This window comes from Suncus etruscus, chromosome 13 (genome assembly GCF_024139225.1).
Source record: "Suncus etruscus isolate mSunEtr1 chromosome 13, mSunEtr1.pri.cur, whole genome shotgun sequence".
Classification (NCBI taxonomy): Eukaryota; Metazoa; Chordata; class Mammalia; order Eulipotyphla; family Soricidae; genus Suncus; species Suncus etruscus.
This window is the reverse complement of record NC_064860.1, coordinates 14,898,303-14,913,231: the sequence shown is the minus strand read 5'-3', so window position 1 is coordinate 14,913,231 and position 14,929 is coordinate 14,898,303. Positions and strand designations below refer to the sequence as shown.

General features: G+C 38.7%; 1 protein-coding gene and 2 non-coding genes across 3 annotated transcripts in view; all 3 read left to right on the top strand.

Moving 5' to 3' along the window:
- The window catches only part of RAPGEF5 (Rap guanine nucleotide exchange factor 5), a 264,811-nt gene that overhangs the window by 50,581 nt on the left and 199,301 nt on the right, over positions 1–14,929 (top strand). Inside the window, exons 2-5 of the mRNA XM_049785378.1 lie at positions 335–385; positions 2,096–2,202; positions 5,479–5,600; positions 7,549–7,717. Coding sequence (XP_049641335.1) covers positions 335–385; positions 2,096–2,202; positions 5,479–5,600; positions 7,549–7,717 — 449 coding nt within the window. The remainder of the gene's footprint in view (positions 1–334; positions 386–2,095; positions 2,203–5,478; positions 5,601–7,548; positions 7,718–14,929) is intronic.
- Positions 10,207–10,310, top strand: LOC126026815 (U6 spliceosomal RNA). Its single transcript, XR_007502030.1, has one exon. It is a non-coding gene; the product is annotated as a U6 spliceosomal RNA (small nuclear RNA).
- On the top strand, positions 10,935–11,041 carry LOC126026630 (U6 spliceosomal RNA). The gene has a single exon (XR_007501854.1). It is a non-coding gene; the product is annotated as a U6 spliceosomal RNA (small nuclear RNA).

Below are 14,929 nucleotides of genomic sequence, written 5' to 3'. Positions count from 1 at the left end.
TAGATGCCGAAGTGGCCCTTTTGGTAACCTGAGGACAGAGAAGGGGCAGATTTCAAGAAGTGGAGCCGAACCACTTTAACAACATGGCCACAAATCTAGACAACCCGCCTTGGTTTCAGTAGCGCCCTTTAGGTTGGATTCTTTGGGGGATGGGACACCATGTTGCTTACCTATGAATACTGACATTAAGTGGAAGGATGGTGGTTCTGCGTGATTTACACTCATTCGGAGAGGTTTGGGCAACTATAGATCATGCACAAAGCGTGTGCTCTGATGGTACAAAGATTTTGGTTCAGTTTTTAATTATTTTTTTTTCTTCCTTACTTTAAAATAGACTCTATCGAGAAGAATCTCCAATCCATACCTTGAACATACTCCTTCCCAGGTATGAGTCTTATTTTTCTTTTTGGCTGCATTCTCTGAAACAAATAAATGAGTCCTTGCGGTGAATTCTCTCTTGTTAGCAGTGTCACCTTTGCTGATCACACTCCTCTTTCACTGGGAATGACACAGCTGAAGGTGTCTGAGATGTTCTGTTAATTGTGTCCTGGCTCAAGATGCTCACTAGATAGAGGGGAAATAGTGAATTCTTTCTGTCCTTGACATGAATGCATCATCAGTATGGCAGAGTCACTGAATAATATCTGTATATTTTAATTTGCTGTGCTGGTGGGCTCCCTCTATTTTAAAATTAGTAGGTATTTTACACCAAGCAATGGCTTTCAAAGGGACTATTTATGGTAATCTCACATTGGCCTATCCTTATGCTTACTGGTAAGAAAGAAGCTGTTAAATCAGTAGATCAAACTTGGGACTTCAAGCATGCCAGACATGTACTATATAACCCTTTGCTCTATTCCCCATCTCTGATTTTTTTTTTAATTTTTAGGGTTTTTTTTTAAACCTAATTCTAATTTTAATTTTCTGCCCCTTCTTTTTAAATGTTGTGTGTTTTTTTTTAATTTATGAAGAATGGGTACCATGTTAGAACAGGGTGCATGTCATCTGGGTTATACTTCTGTCTTCTGACTTGTTCCAATCTCTTTTTAACAAAATAATCTTAGCATGTTAAAAAAAACAAATCATATCTTACCCATCTTACTTTCCCTTCGGGTTGTCTTTATTGTGAGCTGATAATAGGAAAATTGGGGAAATATGGGGGTGAATGGGGATGAGGTCTTCCCTCAAGTCAAGTCACACTCAGTATATTGTGAATTTGTTCTGTGAGAACATAAAAAGTATTTTGTAGGTATCAAAAAATTGACTCAGAAGCAAGTAAATGGAGATTATCATGAACCTCCAATAGATTTTAATTTCCATTTATACTTAGGAAGAGTGTTTGCTTTCATTTAGCTTACTTTATTTGAAGCATCATTGCACTGATAGAAAAAGAACCAATCAGAGAAAGAAAGGAGAGCCTAAAGTAGGACATGGACTTCTCCAGATCTACAAAAAACATCTTCCTTTATCTTCCAAGAATCAGAGACTCATATGGATGAATTGTAAGATTAAGAAAAGAAGTTAAATGAAATTTTTATCTGGTAGATGAAATTGCCAAGTAGATAAAACCAGGATGCTTGGAATTAATTCTGAACTCTGCCTTTGAGTGAAATTTAAAAGCAGAGCACACTGCAGCTTCCTATCAAATTGTCATGGTGCAAGATGTTCTCTAAATAGGGAAATAAAACAATCTTTTCCATCTTTCAATACTTTCACATGAATGTATTCTCAATATCGCAAAGTCAAAATACATATATATATATATGTATATATATATATATATTTCAGAGTGGTATTTTTTGGTAGAAACACTATGTTTTTTAGGTGGATATTGGATCCTGAAAGCTATGAAGAAATAGATTATTTTCTATTTAAAGCAGTTTGACATTTGGAAAAAAGTCAATATAGCTTAATGACAGTAGACCAAGATCAAAAAGAAAATAAGTAGCTGGTCTGTGGCTGTGTGGGCTGAAATATAAGTGTTTTGATTTGATAATGGGATTTGATCATGTTTTTGTTATACAGTATATTACTGACAGTTCATACAATGTTACCTTATTATTTTAAATTAACAGTGACTGTCTTTCCCATTTAGCTTTATGGAGAGAATTCTTCCTGTGCAGGAAGAGCTTTGAGGAATATTATTATAGTCCAGGCAGCTGATCTGATAAAAGACAGAGTGAACCTCAAGGGATTTTACAGGTAACACAGTTTTCTAACACCTTTGTCAAAAATTTTCATTGTGGGGAAAAAAATAAGAATGTGTTAAAATACTAACCTTGATTGCAGAGAGATAGATGGGCTCAATCATTTGAAGAAGGGGTTAGTTGGCTTTCTTGCTTGTTCAACAACATCCAGTGGGATGCAAGTGTTGGCTTCCCTTTGAACTTAACCCAGTGTGAGTTGACTGTTGGACTCGATGCTGAAGTGAAAGTGTGGACTCCCCAGCCACAAATGGGGTTTTTGAGAGAAACTCTACTTTCACTGAGGTATGCTATTTTATAATATTTTTATTGGAACTGATCTGGGCTGGGACTCCAAGAAATATAGGTGTTGTTTGACTAAGTCATAGAGTGTTTTGAGAAGTAGATGATAGCATGAAGTTTAGTCTGATCCCTCCTGAATATATATTGCATCCTTTTAATCTAAAACTGTATATATGTGATGTGGTGTGTATGTGTAAAATCTTCAGGTCTTAGATATACCTGCTGTCTTACTACTAGCTAACTTTCCAGCCCCTCTTGCTTTTCAGAAATAAAAATCAAGACTAGAGAGTTAAAGCAGGAGTTAAGGCATTTGCCTTGCATGCAGCCAGTCTAGGTTCTGTCCCTGGCACTGCACATGATCCTCAGAGCCTTGCTACTAGGAGTGATCCCTGAACACAGAGCCAGGAATGAGTTCTAAGCACAGAGCCAAGAGACAGATATCTGTGGCTCCCAGACAAAATTAATTAATAATAAGGATCAATAAATGTTCTGGGTTTTAAAATAAACTGCTAATATGAGGACCACTCCCCTCCACCCCAAGTACTGCCAGGTGTAATCCCTTAGTACAGAGTTAGGAGTAAGCCCTGAACACTACTCTGTGTGGCCTCCAAGCCCAAAACACAAACAAAAGCTAAAACAAAACCTATAAAGTCTTAATATAATTTTCTATTTGGGTTCATTTTTTTTTTGGTTTTTTGGACCACACCCGTTTGATGCTCAGGGGTTACTCTTGGCTAAGGACTCAGAAATTGCCCCTGGTTTGGGGGGAACCATATGGGACACAGGGGGATCGAATCGCGGTCCTTCCTTGGCTAGCGCTTGCAAGGCAGACACCTTACCTCTAGCGCCACCTCGCCAGCCCCATGGGTTCATTTTCATTTGGTAGTAAATAGAGGTAAAATGTTTCTCTTGTCACATGAGAATTCATTGCAAAACTTTTAGATATCTTCTCTTCATATGGTATATAGGAAAAAAAAATCATACTCGTTTCTGAGACATGAAATAAGGCTATACACAGCCCTGATTTTATTTAACATTAGAGTTCTTGCCTCACTATTACCAACTAATTACTGAAAATCTTAATTGGAGACAAGAGAAGGCCAAGAGAAACCAAAATTTGAACTCCAGAGAGTGTTAAAGTCAATGGATTATTATAGCTATCACAATGGCCTTGTACCCAATCGCCTTCATATCACAATGTTCCTACCAACATTTGCAACTGTACTTAAAGCTCCATGTACTTAGAATCATTCTGGCTTTAGTACAAGAGAGAAAATACACTAGGGACAAGAATGCTATCAGTATGTATATTGGTCCCTTCCCAGCATCTCCCTCATCATTCTCACCTAAACCCTGGGCATGAAGATATTTTCACTGGGATTATTGTAGACTTGGTCAGCAATTTGGGATACAGTAGATGTGAAATGCAGAAGCAGATCATCTTGGTTTGTTTGCCTCGGTGCTGTTAGTGACCAAGCTTATTGCTAAACAACTGAATGGAAGTTTCCTCATGTGCAGATGGATTGTCAAAATGACTATGAAACAACTTGATAAAGTTGGGGCTAGCAAGGGATCAGGCATGACAGAAACTGCTAGCTTGTTCTGAAGCAGAGGCGCCTCATTGATTTATTTTGCCACTGTAATATAGAATTTAAGCAGCTTGCCTGAATCCTCCCTCAATCCCAAACTGAGTGAGTCCTTCTCTATAAGAAAGTAGAGGTGGAGACTGAGGCTCCGTGGCCGCCAGCATTGCCAGGGAGTTAGTTAGAAACGACACCCATTTGGCCACTATGGACCCAAGGCTGCATGTTAAAAGTTAAGATTCCCACCTCTTACTCCATGATGCCTCAACATGGTTCTGAGAAGACCCATTCTAAGAAACTTCCTCTTTTTCACTCTGACACAGGCATCCTACTAGTGATTTGGTTTGTCATGTGGCACTTCATTTGTTTAGTAAATGCTTGGTTCTGTCCTGTGGAAGGTGGTGTCAAACAAAACATCAGACTTGAGAAGCTGTATTGTTCTGATAATAAGGATTAAGATGATACAGTGTTTAATCCATGCTTTATGAGTGCCTTATGAGCCCAAGAATGCCTACTAATTGACAGAGGCGTTGAGGAATTAATTAACACGTTGAGCCTTTAACATGAAAGGTGTTCTACAGAATTAGAAGTTAATATTGACTGTTGGCTCTAATTGCCTATTTTGTTGTGATGTGTTTTCTCGTTTTGTTTCAAAAACCATCCATTTATTTGACTGCTAATCTTTCTGGTGTTCTATTGCCAACATGCCCCTGAGCAGGTCTGGTATTGGATGAACTGACAGTATACCTTTCAAATAGCTTACCTTTCAATTTACCAAAACATATAAATAAAAGAGGTTCCTTTCTGAAGGCTAGACTCTTCGATTAAAATATTTCAGTATAACAGTTCATGACCTTATTTTTTTTCTGCACTCTAGAAAATGTAACCCCTTTTGGCATTCTAATTGTCTTTTTGGGTGCTTGATTGCCTTGATTCTTTTCTTTTTGGGGGGGAGGGATTTTGGGTCACACCCTGCAGCATTCAGGGGTTACTCCTAGCTCTATACTCAGAAATAACTCCTGGCAGGCTCAGGGGATCACATGGGATGCTGAGATTTGAACCACTGTCCTTCTGCATGCAAAGCAAACACTCTACCTCCATGCTATCTCTCCGGCTCCTGCCTCGTTTATTTTTAAATGAGCAAAAGCAGATATTATTCACCCATAATTATGTTTAGTTATTAATGTGAAGTGATTTGAAGAGAAAATAGAATAGAATTTGACTAAGTTTTACCTAAGGAAGTGGTAGTTGAGCAAGAATCTAAAAAAATAGGCCCCTAGCCTTTAGCCTTGAGTTACTTGTTTCAGGACCCAAGCATGTGAAAGGGATGGTGTAAATTTCATTTTTCTTTTGGCAAATGAAGAGCAACAGTGTTTTATGTGAACGATTTTGATTTTGCTTTTGTCCAGGAGAAGCTGTGTTGGGTGTGAGCTGGTGGACTGGCTTTTAGAACACTGTCCTTTTGTCCAGTGCCGATCTATGGCCATTGGGGTGTGGCAGCTCCTTCTGGATATGGGAATCCTGTCATCAGGTGAGTTCTGTATTCTTGAAGGCACAATATTTTGCTATTTTCTTAAGTTATCGGACTGCATGCACTTGATTTAAAAGGGTATTATCGTCAGATGGCAACAAGTTTTGCAGGTGAAACATTTGAATTCTCTCTTTGATAAATAAGTGACACATCTTTTGATATTTCACACATTTTATAAAATTAATCTGGTACTTGCTAGTTAATTAACTGGTATCTATAGGAGTCTCTCCCTTATCCCCTCCCTCTCTACTCAAAATACTGCTCAAAATTAAAAAAAATGTTTTTAAGCATTTATTTGAGAGGGGTGGGTGGGCAGTGCTTCCAAGTGGTGATTCTTGCCCATATGGCCCAGTGGTTCAATCACAAGTCCAAGGGTGCAGTTTTTTCCATAGGGCATCCATAGCCACATCTATGGTGTTTGCAGAACCATGTGGTGGCAGGAACGGCACCTTGGATGTTTGCATACCTTTCTATGCCAGACCCCTGTACTATTTCTTGAGCCCCATACATTTTCTAAAAACAGAGATGTTTTTAACTGTTCCAAATAGGTAATTTATCTTGCAACAATCAGAAGCTGATTTTATGAGTAGAATGTCTATGCCATTTTAATTGGCTAAGTAATCATGAACAGTTAGAGACATGACCTGTGAAAATGAGCTGTTTAAACAAAACAGAGGATAGATGTTAACTAGAAACGAAAATAGATGGTGGATATCTCTGTTTTAGCTGAGAGCAAAGAATTTAAGGATTAGAAGTTAAGCCAAGCCATCTGTATTTTTTTTTTAATTTAGTTGAATCACTGAGGTGCTGGTAAATAATCATAAAGACCTTTTTTCTTTTCTTTCTTTTTTTTTTTTTTTTGGAAGTGAATGGGGATGAGGCCTCCCAAGGAAAGCTCAGGAACTCAGGTGGGAATTCCCAGTGATACTTGACCTATTGAACTGACTGTTTGAGTGCTCAAGCCCATTGATTGCAGAGTTGGGGGGCCTCCTCCTCAACAGTGTTCAAAGGTTCCAGAATTTGATTTTGAGTCCAAGCCCATGCATTTCCCTTATCCCAAAAGGTCTTATTTTCTGTATTTCATAAATACTGAGAGCCAGAGAACAGAGGAAGTTGCCGAAGAAGACACCAAGTCCTATTATGAGAGAGATGCAGAATGGTTGTGGGTGTCATCACAGGGAATCATGATACCTTGCACTTGGTATTCTTATTCAGAAACTTATCTAACTCCCTTTGAATGTTATATATCTACTTGTTCTACAGGTTCCAGTTTTCTGTTAGTAAACCATTATGACTTCATCTCTAGTTCTTGATTTTTTTTAAAGAGTATCCCCAATTGGTAGTATTGATGTTTAGAACTGAATGAGTCATGCCTGGCTCCATCTTGTATGTATGCTATACAGTATTTCCCAGCATGCCCTTCTACTCCATAAGTCCAGTAGCACCCTCTAGTTGTTATTATTGGAAATGTCTATAGACATTTACAAATGTTCCCACCCCCCATCCCCCACACACACATAGCCCAGGAGGCGCACAGTTGACTCCTGTAGAAAACCACAGATAAAAAAAAAACGAAAAAAAAAACCACTTGATATCACATATCTTTGCATGCACCACAAAATTAATCAAATGTATTAGTCTGCTTAGGATTACTACATTTTTTTCTTTACTCCCTTTGAACCTCTATTGATTTCATCTCTTTCTAAATGCAGAAAAATGATGAAATAAATGTGAATATGCTGGCAAAGCTTTAAGTAATGAAAACAGATTGGTCAGTAACTTTTTTTAATTCAGTGGGAATGTGAAAATGAGTGGACTGAGAGTGTATTATTAGCACCCTATTCCTGACTTCTCTATAATCATTTGTATAATTTTTAATTTACTGTTGGGCTTCTGACAGAATAATACACTTTCAAAACCTAATCTACCTCTCTTTTGTTTCCAACAGTGGATCAGCACTTATACTTTCAAGACACCTATGTTTTCTATCAGTTTTCATCTGATGAATGTAGCTACTTATACTGTGAATTTGAACGAGAAGAGGAATGGCAGAATGGTGTCAAACTCTTACTACAGCTTGTGCCTCTCATCCCAGCTAGGCCTGGCACATGTGAACTGTAAGTAGCTGATATCTTGTTCCATTGTCTGATCATTCCCCCCTTCAAAAGTATTTACTGCATCGTAGGTCTGTGCTATTAAGACAACCTTCTCCCAAAATAGGCAATTGCCCTATTCCCATTTCTCAGATTCAAGTTCAAGAAGACCAAAATCAAGTATTGAAAATGAAATCCCATTAATAAATGAACACATTAAAATGCAATGCCCCAAAGTCTGTGTCTCTCCAGCTGCTTCTAATTTAATTCTTGCTCTATAAGTAGAGGGTCTAAATTAAGAGTAGACATGGTTAGGCTGAAATTGGAATAAAATAAGAACTCAAATTTTAGCTACCATCCAAGTCGTGACTTCCTTAAGAAGGAGACCAAGAGACATTTCTGAAAATATTTCAGAAGCAACATTTGCTAAGTTAAAGTATGTGAATCATTATCACATGAAGATACTGAATCACCACATGATTAAAATTAATTAAAATTAATTCATCAAAATGTCTGGGAATAGGACTTGAGTCATGATATGGCAATTCTGACATGCCTTTGTTAAGGCATAGCATTAAGGACAAGCTATTTTAGTACAAGGAGTTGCAGATTCAAATTTCAGTTTTGTTAATTTTTATACATTCAGTTGTCAAAATATGTCCCCATACTGTGGTACTGAGTTCTATAAGATTTCTATAACAAAGATAAGTAGTTCTGGCTTGTTTTAAAATGGCAACTAGTATTGGCTGTTGGAAGGGGTAGGAGAGATAGAGTTCTTAACTTGTATGTAGTCAACCCACATTCAATCTCTGACATCCAGACAGTCATCTAAACCCACCAGGAGTGATCCTTGAGTGTGAAGCAATAAGCCATGAGCACTCCTGGGCCTTGCCCCCAAACACAAACAAAAAAACAATTGAAAAAAATCTCAAAACTCAGGGCCGGTGAAGTGGCGCTAGAGGTAAGGTGTCTGCCTTGCAAGCGCTAGCCAAGGAAGGACCGCGGTTTGATCCCTTGGCATCCTATATGGTCCCCCAATCCAGGGGCAAATTCTGAGCGCTTAACCAGGAGTAACCCCTGAGCATCAAATGGGTGTGCCCCCCCCCAAACAAACCGAACAAAAAAAATCTCAAAACTCAATAAAACTGAAAAAGAGTTAAATATATTAGAAAAGAAGTGCTAGGATATCAGCAAAATGCTATGCTAATAGAAAGATGGTTTTAGAAGACACCTTGATATCAGAAACTATGCTAAATGCTTATATATTGGGGCTAGAGAGATATAGCATGGAGGTAGGGTGTTTGCCTTGCATGCAGAAGGTCGGTGGTTCGAATCCTGGCATCTATATAGTCCCCTGAGCCTTCCAGGAGCGATTTCTGAGCATAGAGCCAGGAGTAACCCCTGAGCACTGCTGGGTGTGACCCAAAAACCAAAAAAAAAAAAGCTTATATATTTATTATTTTGTCTTCAGATGAATTATTTAATAGTTACTACTGTTATCCTTATTAGGAAAGTCTCTAAAGTCCATGCTATATATGGATGTTTACACCTGCTAGGCATTCCTAAGAATTTGGGAAGTCAATCTAGCTTCCTCTTGAGATACTAGAAGCAGTAACTATACAGAAGGTTAGACTGGACTGAAGAGATAGCTCAACTAGCTGAAGTGCATACTTTACACATGGGAGATGGGTTCAGTTCTTGGCATTGTATGGTTCCCCAAACAACACTGGATATGCCCTAAGTTTAAAAACAGGCAAAAATGATCAGCTCTGAAAGATTATGAATTTATATCCCAAACACTGTTTATGGGAATCCTCTCAATGACAAAACAAACATCAAATATCCTCCATCTCTCACTCAGGCTAAGTACAGAAAATGTTTTTTTAGTGGAAAATGCGTTTAATGTAGGTTTGAAGTTTTCTAGAGAAGTACATGGAGGAGTTTGATGAACTCGACAAACTTTCTAAATAGGAGTGGGGGTTGTAAGATATAGATAGCCCTGAAGCCATGCCTGGCTTTGATTCAGTGGAATTGGTCCTTTCTTCTTACCTTTGATTGTTCTGAATGTCAGGTATATGGGTATGCCCTTGTGGTAGACATACCCAAATCAAAGAGGGTCAATTTGAAATGTCAGTGAGTGAAATAACTGTTATAAAAATAACCCTGCACCTACTCTTAAGAATGTACATACTGAGGCCAGAGCAATAGCACAGTGGGTAGACAAATTGCCTTGCACAATGCCACCCCAGTTTCGCTCTCCAGCATCCCAATAGTTCCCCAAGCCCACCAGGAGTGACTCCTGACACAAAGCCAGGAGTAACTTCTGAGCACCACTAGGTATGGTCCCAAAACAAACAAACAACAACAACAACAACAAAAAAGAATGAAAATATTTTAAAACTTTGTGTCCCGATAATTCTGGTGGGGTTATACCACACCACTTCATGAATGCTCGAGTGGTCTTTCTGGAGTTGCAAGCTGTAACGGGCCTTTTCAATTAAAAGTTTGTTTGTGTGCTCACTTTGGCAGCACATGTACTAAAATTGGAACGACACAGAGATTAGCATGGCCCCTGTGCGAGGATGACACGCAAATTCGTGAAACGTTTCATGTTTAAAAAGAAAAAGTTTTGTTCGTGTTGTGTAAATGAGTGCAGGTGCATGCGAAAGAGCTGGGAAGTTCATTTGGTTAATAATGGGTTCATATCATAAAGTTCTACATATAGCTCTAGGAATGTAGCTAAGTGGAGAGTATGTGGATCTTCTCGGTTCAGTCCCTAGTACTATGTATACATGAGTGTAAACATGTAGATAAGATTGCTCAAGTACGTCAGCCTCTTCTTAAAGTGTACATATATGTGTGTATATGTTTCTATATACATAGAAATATGCTCTATACCATAGTTATAAGTAAGTTTCTAAGTTATGGTAGGACATCTTTGACCACCTTTTAGGAAACCAGACTTTTGAAGGCCAGGGAGATAGTACAGTAAGTAAAGCTGTAACCTGCCTACAAGTAGTTCATGGTACAAATCCCCAGGACCCAATATAGTCCCTCAAGCAATACAAAAAGTCACATCTCAGCACAGATCCAGGAAGTATATAGTCTCTGAGCACTGCATGTCATGGTTCAAATCTTCCCCCACAAATGTTTAGGTTATTCAGACATGGAAGAAGCTATAGTTTGAGGAAAGATATGGAGTGTCACCATCTTCTTTCCACTGTGCCAAAAAGCTTCTCTGGTGCTCGCTTCGGCAGCACATATACTAAAATTGGAACGATACAGAGAAGATTAGCATGGCCCCTGCGCAAGGATGACACGCAAATTCGTAAAGCGTTCCATATTTAAAAAAAAAAAGCTTCTCTGACCTGGTTTGTTCCACTCTATCCTGCAGCTCATTCTTTCCTAGTGTTTGTTTTGCTCTGCTTTTCTCTGTCTCTTTTCTATGTGGTACCCACCCCTCAAGAGGGAGCTCAAGTCCTACTGAGGCTGAAGAACTTCCCTGATGGCTTCAGTCTATGTTTGTCTTGCATTTCTCCTTGGTTTTATGAGAACATTTACCATCCTTTATTTACATCTGTCTTCCTTCCTGCATCTCAGGTTGGTCCCTCATTTTTATCCACTCCATAAAATGACCTCTAAAGGTATTTTTTTGTTTGTTTGTTTGTTTGTTTTTTGCCACACCCAGCAAAGTTTAAGGGTTGGGTTAGTCCTGGTTCTACACTGTGGAATTACTCCTGGAAGTGTACCAGGAACCATCTGGTGTGCTGGGAATCACACCCAGGTTGGTCTTGTGCAATACTTAACACCCTACCTACTGTACGATGGCTCTGGTCTCCCTTTAAAGCTTTCTTAGGTATAGCAACTTATTTCATGGGCTGAAACCCAGTCCTGGGCTTGATACTTGAAGGCTATTAAAGTCTGCCAATATTATACTTTATTAGACTCTGCCCTTTTCTTAATTATGGAAATGATTGAGTAAGACACTTAATATCTCTATTTATATTCAGCTCCATTCTGAACAAATGATTTTTAAAAAAGAACAAAGGAAAGCAAATATTTTTTTCATTTGAAAAAAAAAGTACACAGGACGATTAGATGGCATTGCTGAGGGTTTCTAGGCTAATCTAAAACAAAAAAATTCTTCTAGACAAGGTACCTCTTTTTTCAAAACTGAGCAGATCATTGTCAAGACTGGTTGCCAGAGGAATGTCTGGGGAGTGGGTTGTGGGTGGAAGGGCACTGTTATGGCACCTCTCTCACACTCAAAGCCAAATCATGTCATCCAGATGTACTTTTCTGGACTTCCTTTGAGGACTGAGGGCTGCAATAATTAGGAATATTGAAGTAACAGTGGAGGGACAGGGTAGGTTAGACATTCCTTCAAGACTGTGACACATTCGTCCCCTCTGACTCTTTGAAAATGTAAGCTGTAGAAGAGCTTCACACCTTCCCTTTAGCCTCCATTATGGTAGCTGCCAGTAGAGTGGGAGTGAACAGACCACATCAATGAATAAGGTTCGTTATCCTTTCTGGTAGTTAAAAGGGTTATGGTTAATTTGGGTTTCGGGGAGGATGGCCAAACTTGAACCCTTGCTCTCTATACCCAAACACATATTAAAAAAAAGGGGGACCTTTGTGGTTTTCTGTTAGTGGCATATTGTGTTTATTTGTTTGTTTTAGAAAGAAGGCAGGTGTGATGAATACGTTTAGGAAGTTCTGCTTTAGATAGACAGATAGGCAGATGGGCCCTCATGGTAGGTGGCACAGTTTAGGATATACGGTTGGATATAAGTAGTAAGTCATGGCACTGTAAGGCAATGGCAGTGGATATAGCCTGCAGAACAGACCTTGCGGGCAGGGGTGCAAAACCAGTAGCACTGCCTAGCCATGACATCCAAGCATTATCTCTAAAAATAACAAGACAAGTGGTTGGCTTTACCTGAGCTCAGAAGCTAATCTGCATAAAAAGCTACTTACTGACATCAGTTCCAGTTTATTTTTTACTTGCATTCACAGCAGCATTTTTGTCCCGTTTTTGCTCAGTTATGTAGAGTGTTTATGGATCCATGATCTAGTGATAAAAATAATCTAGACAGTAATAGCAACAACAGTTAACACTTGCCTACCATTTACCGTATTACAAGGCATTGTTCTGGGCATCAAACACTATGCATTGTTATAGAAACCCGAGGGTTGCCAAGTTCCCCCTCTCCCTCCAAGTTGACAACTGGAGGGAACTTTTTTTGTTATCTCTGAAAGGGCAGCATCTTTTTTGTTTGTTTGTTTTACTACATCACTGTGAGATATGCACTTACAAAATTGTTTGATTGAGTTTTTGTCTTCTAATGTTCCAACGCCCATTCTTACACCAATATACACTTCTCGCAACTAACATCTCAGTTTCTCTCCTGCTGTTCTCCCACCCCATACCCTGTCTGTCACTATGTCAGACACTTTTCTTCCAGTCTTTCAGATATGTTTGATAAATGGCGTTAGGGTCTAAGTATGTTCAAAACTACCTGTTTGGGATTTTTTACTTTAAAAGTAGGCAGCTTTATTACAGAATATGTAATAACCATCTACATACTAATTGTTCTGATTTTTGCAATTGAGGGATGGAAGCAAGACAGGTTGTTATATAATTTGTCAAGGATCCAACTTCTATACTTTGTGGTAGTATTTTAATGGAGCAGAAAAGCTTGGTTGGAAATGAGTGTTGAATCCCAGTGATTCTTAACTGTAGAGCTTTTAAGAAGTAAGGAGATCCAGCTGAGAGTTTGATTCAGTATTAGAGTGGAGAGATGAGGAGAATATTAGGATTTTTTGGTGAAGGTTTGTTTTTAAATAATATCTTTATTTAAGCACCTTGATTACAGACACGGTTGTTGTTGGGTTTCAATCATATAAGGAACACCCCCACTTCACCATGCAACATTCCTCTCACTATTGTCCCCCATTTCTCCCCCGCCTGTATTTGAGACAGACATTCTACTTCTCTCACTCATTAACATTGTTATGATAGTTGTCAGTGTAGTTATTTCTCTAACTGCACTCACCACTCTGTGGTGAGCTTCATATCATGAGCTGGTCCTTCTAGCCCTCATCTCTATGGTCTCTAGGCATTAATACAATAATGCCTTTTACAGATATTCCTTGCTTAACGACCTACCTGTTTAGCGACCACTCACACTTAGGACCATCTCTTCACCGTTATTTTATCTTATTTTAAATATACTTTTTCCATCTTGTATACTCTACAGTACAGTACTGTGGTTTTTGGTGCTTTAATGTATCTACTTTACTAACTTGATGTTCTGTAATACATTGCAGTACTGTGTGTAAATTACAGAACCTATGCAAATTAAAACAAGTGGAAGTTTTCAGTTTGATCTTTCTCATTATTGTACTTATTCAGAACACTGTATTGTCAAGTACTATGTATATACTGTACTACTGTATACAGTTCCTCATTTAACGACCAATTCGCTTAAGGACCAAACGTAACTTGGGTGTTAAGCGAGGAGTATCTGTATTTTTCTTAAAACCTATAGATAAGTGAGACTATTCTGTGTCTATCTCACTCCCTCTGACTTATTTCACTCATCATAACAGATTCCATATACATCCATGTATAGGAAAAATGCCATCATCTCTCCTGATGGCTGCATAATATTCCATTGCATATATATATATACCACTTTTCTTTTAGCTATTCATCTGTTGAAGGGCATCTTGGTTAATCTTAGAATCTAGCTATTATGAATAGCACTGCAATGAATATAGGTGTGAGGAAGGAATTTTTATATTGCATATTTGTGTTCCTAGGGTATACCCCTAGGAGTGGTATAGCTGGATCATATGGAAGCTCAATTTCCAGTTTTTTGAGGAATCTCCATATTGATTTCCATAAAGGCTGGACTAGAGGGCATTCCCACCAGCAGTGAATGAGAGTTCCTTTCTCCCCACATCTCGCCAACACTGATTGTTCTTGTTCTTTGTGATATGTGCCAATCTCTGTGGTGTGAGATGGTTCCTCATTGTTGGTTTGTTTTGCATCTCTCTGATGATTAGTGATGTGGAGCATTTTTCCATGTGCCTTTTGGCCAATTATATTTCTTTTTTAAGAATTGTCTGTTCGGGCCGGAGAGATAGCACAGCACAGGGGTATTTGCCTTGCAAATAGCCGATCCAGGACCTAAGGTGGTTGGTTTGAATCCCGGTGTCCCATATGGT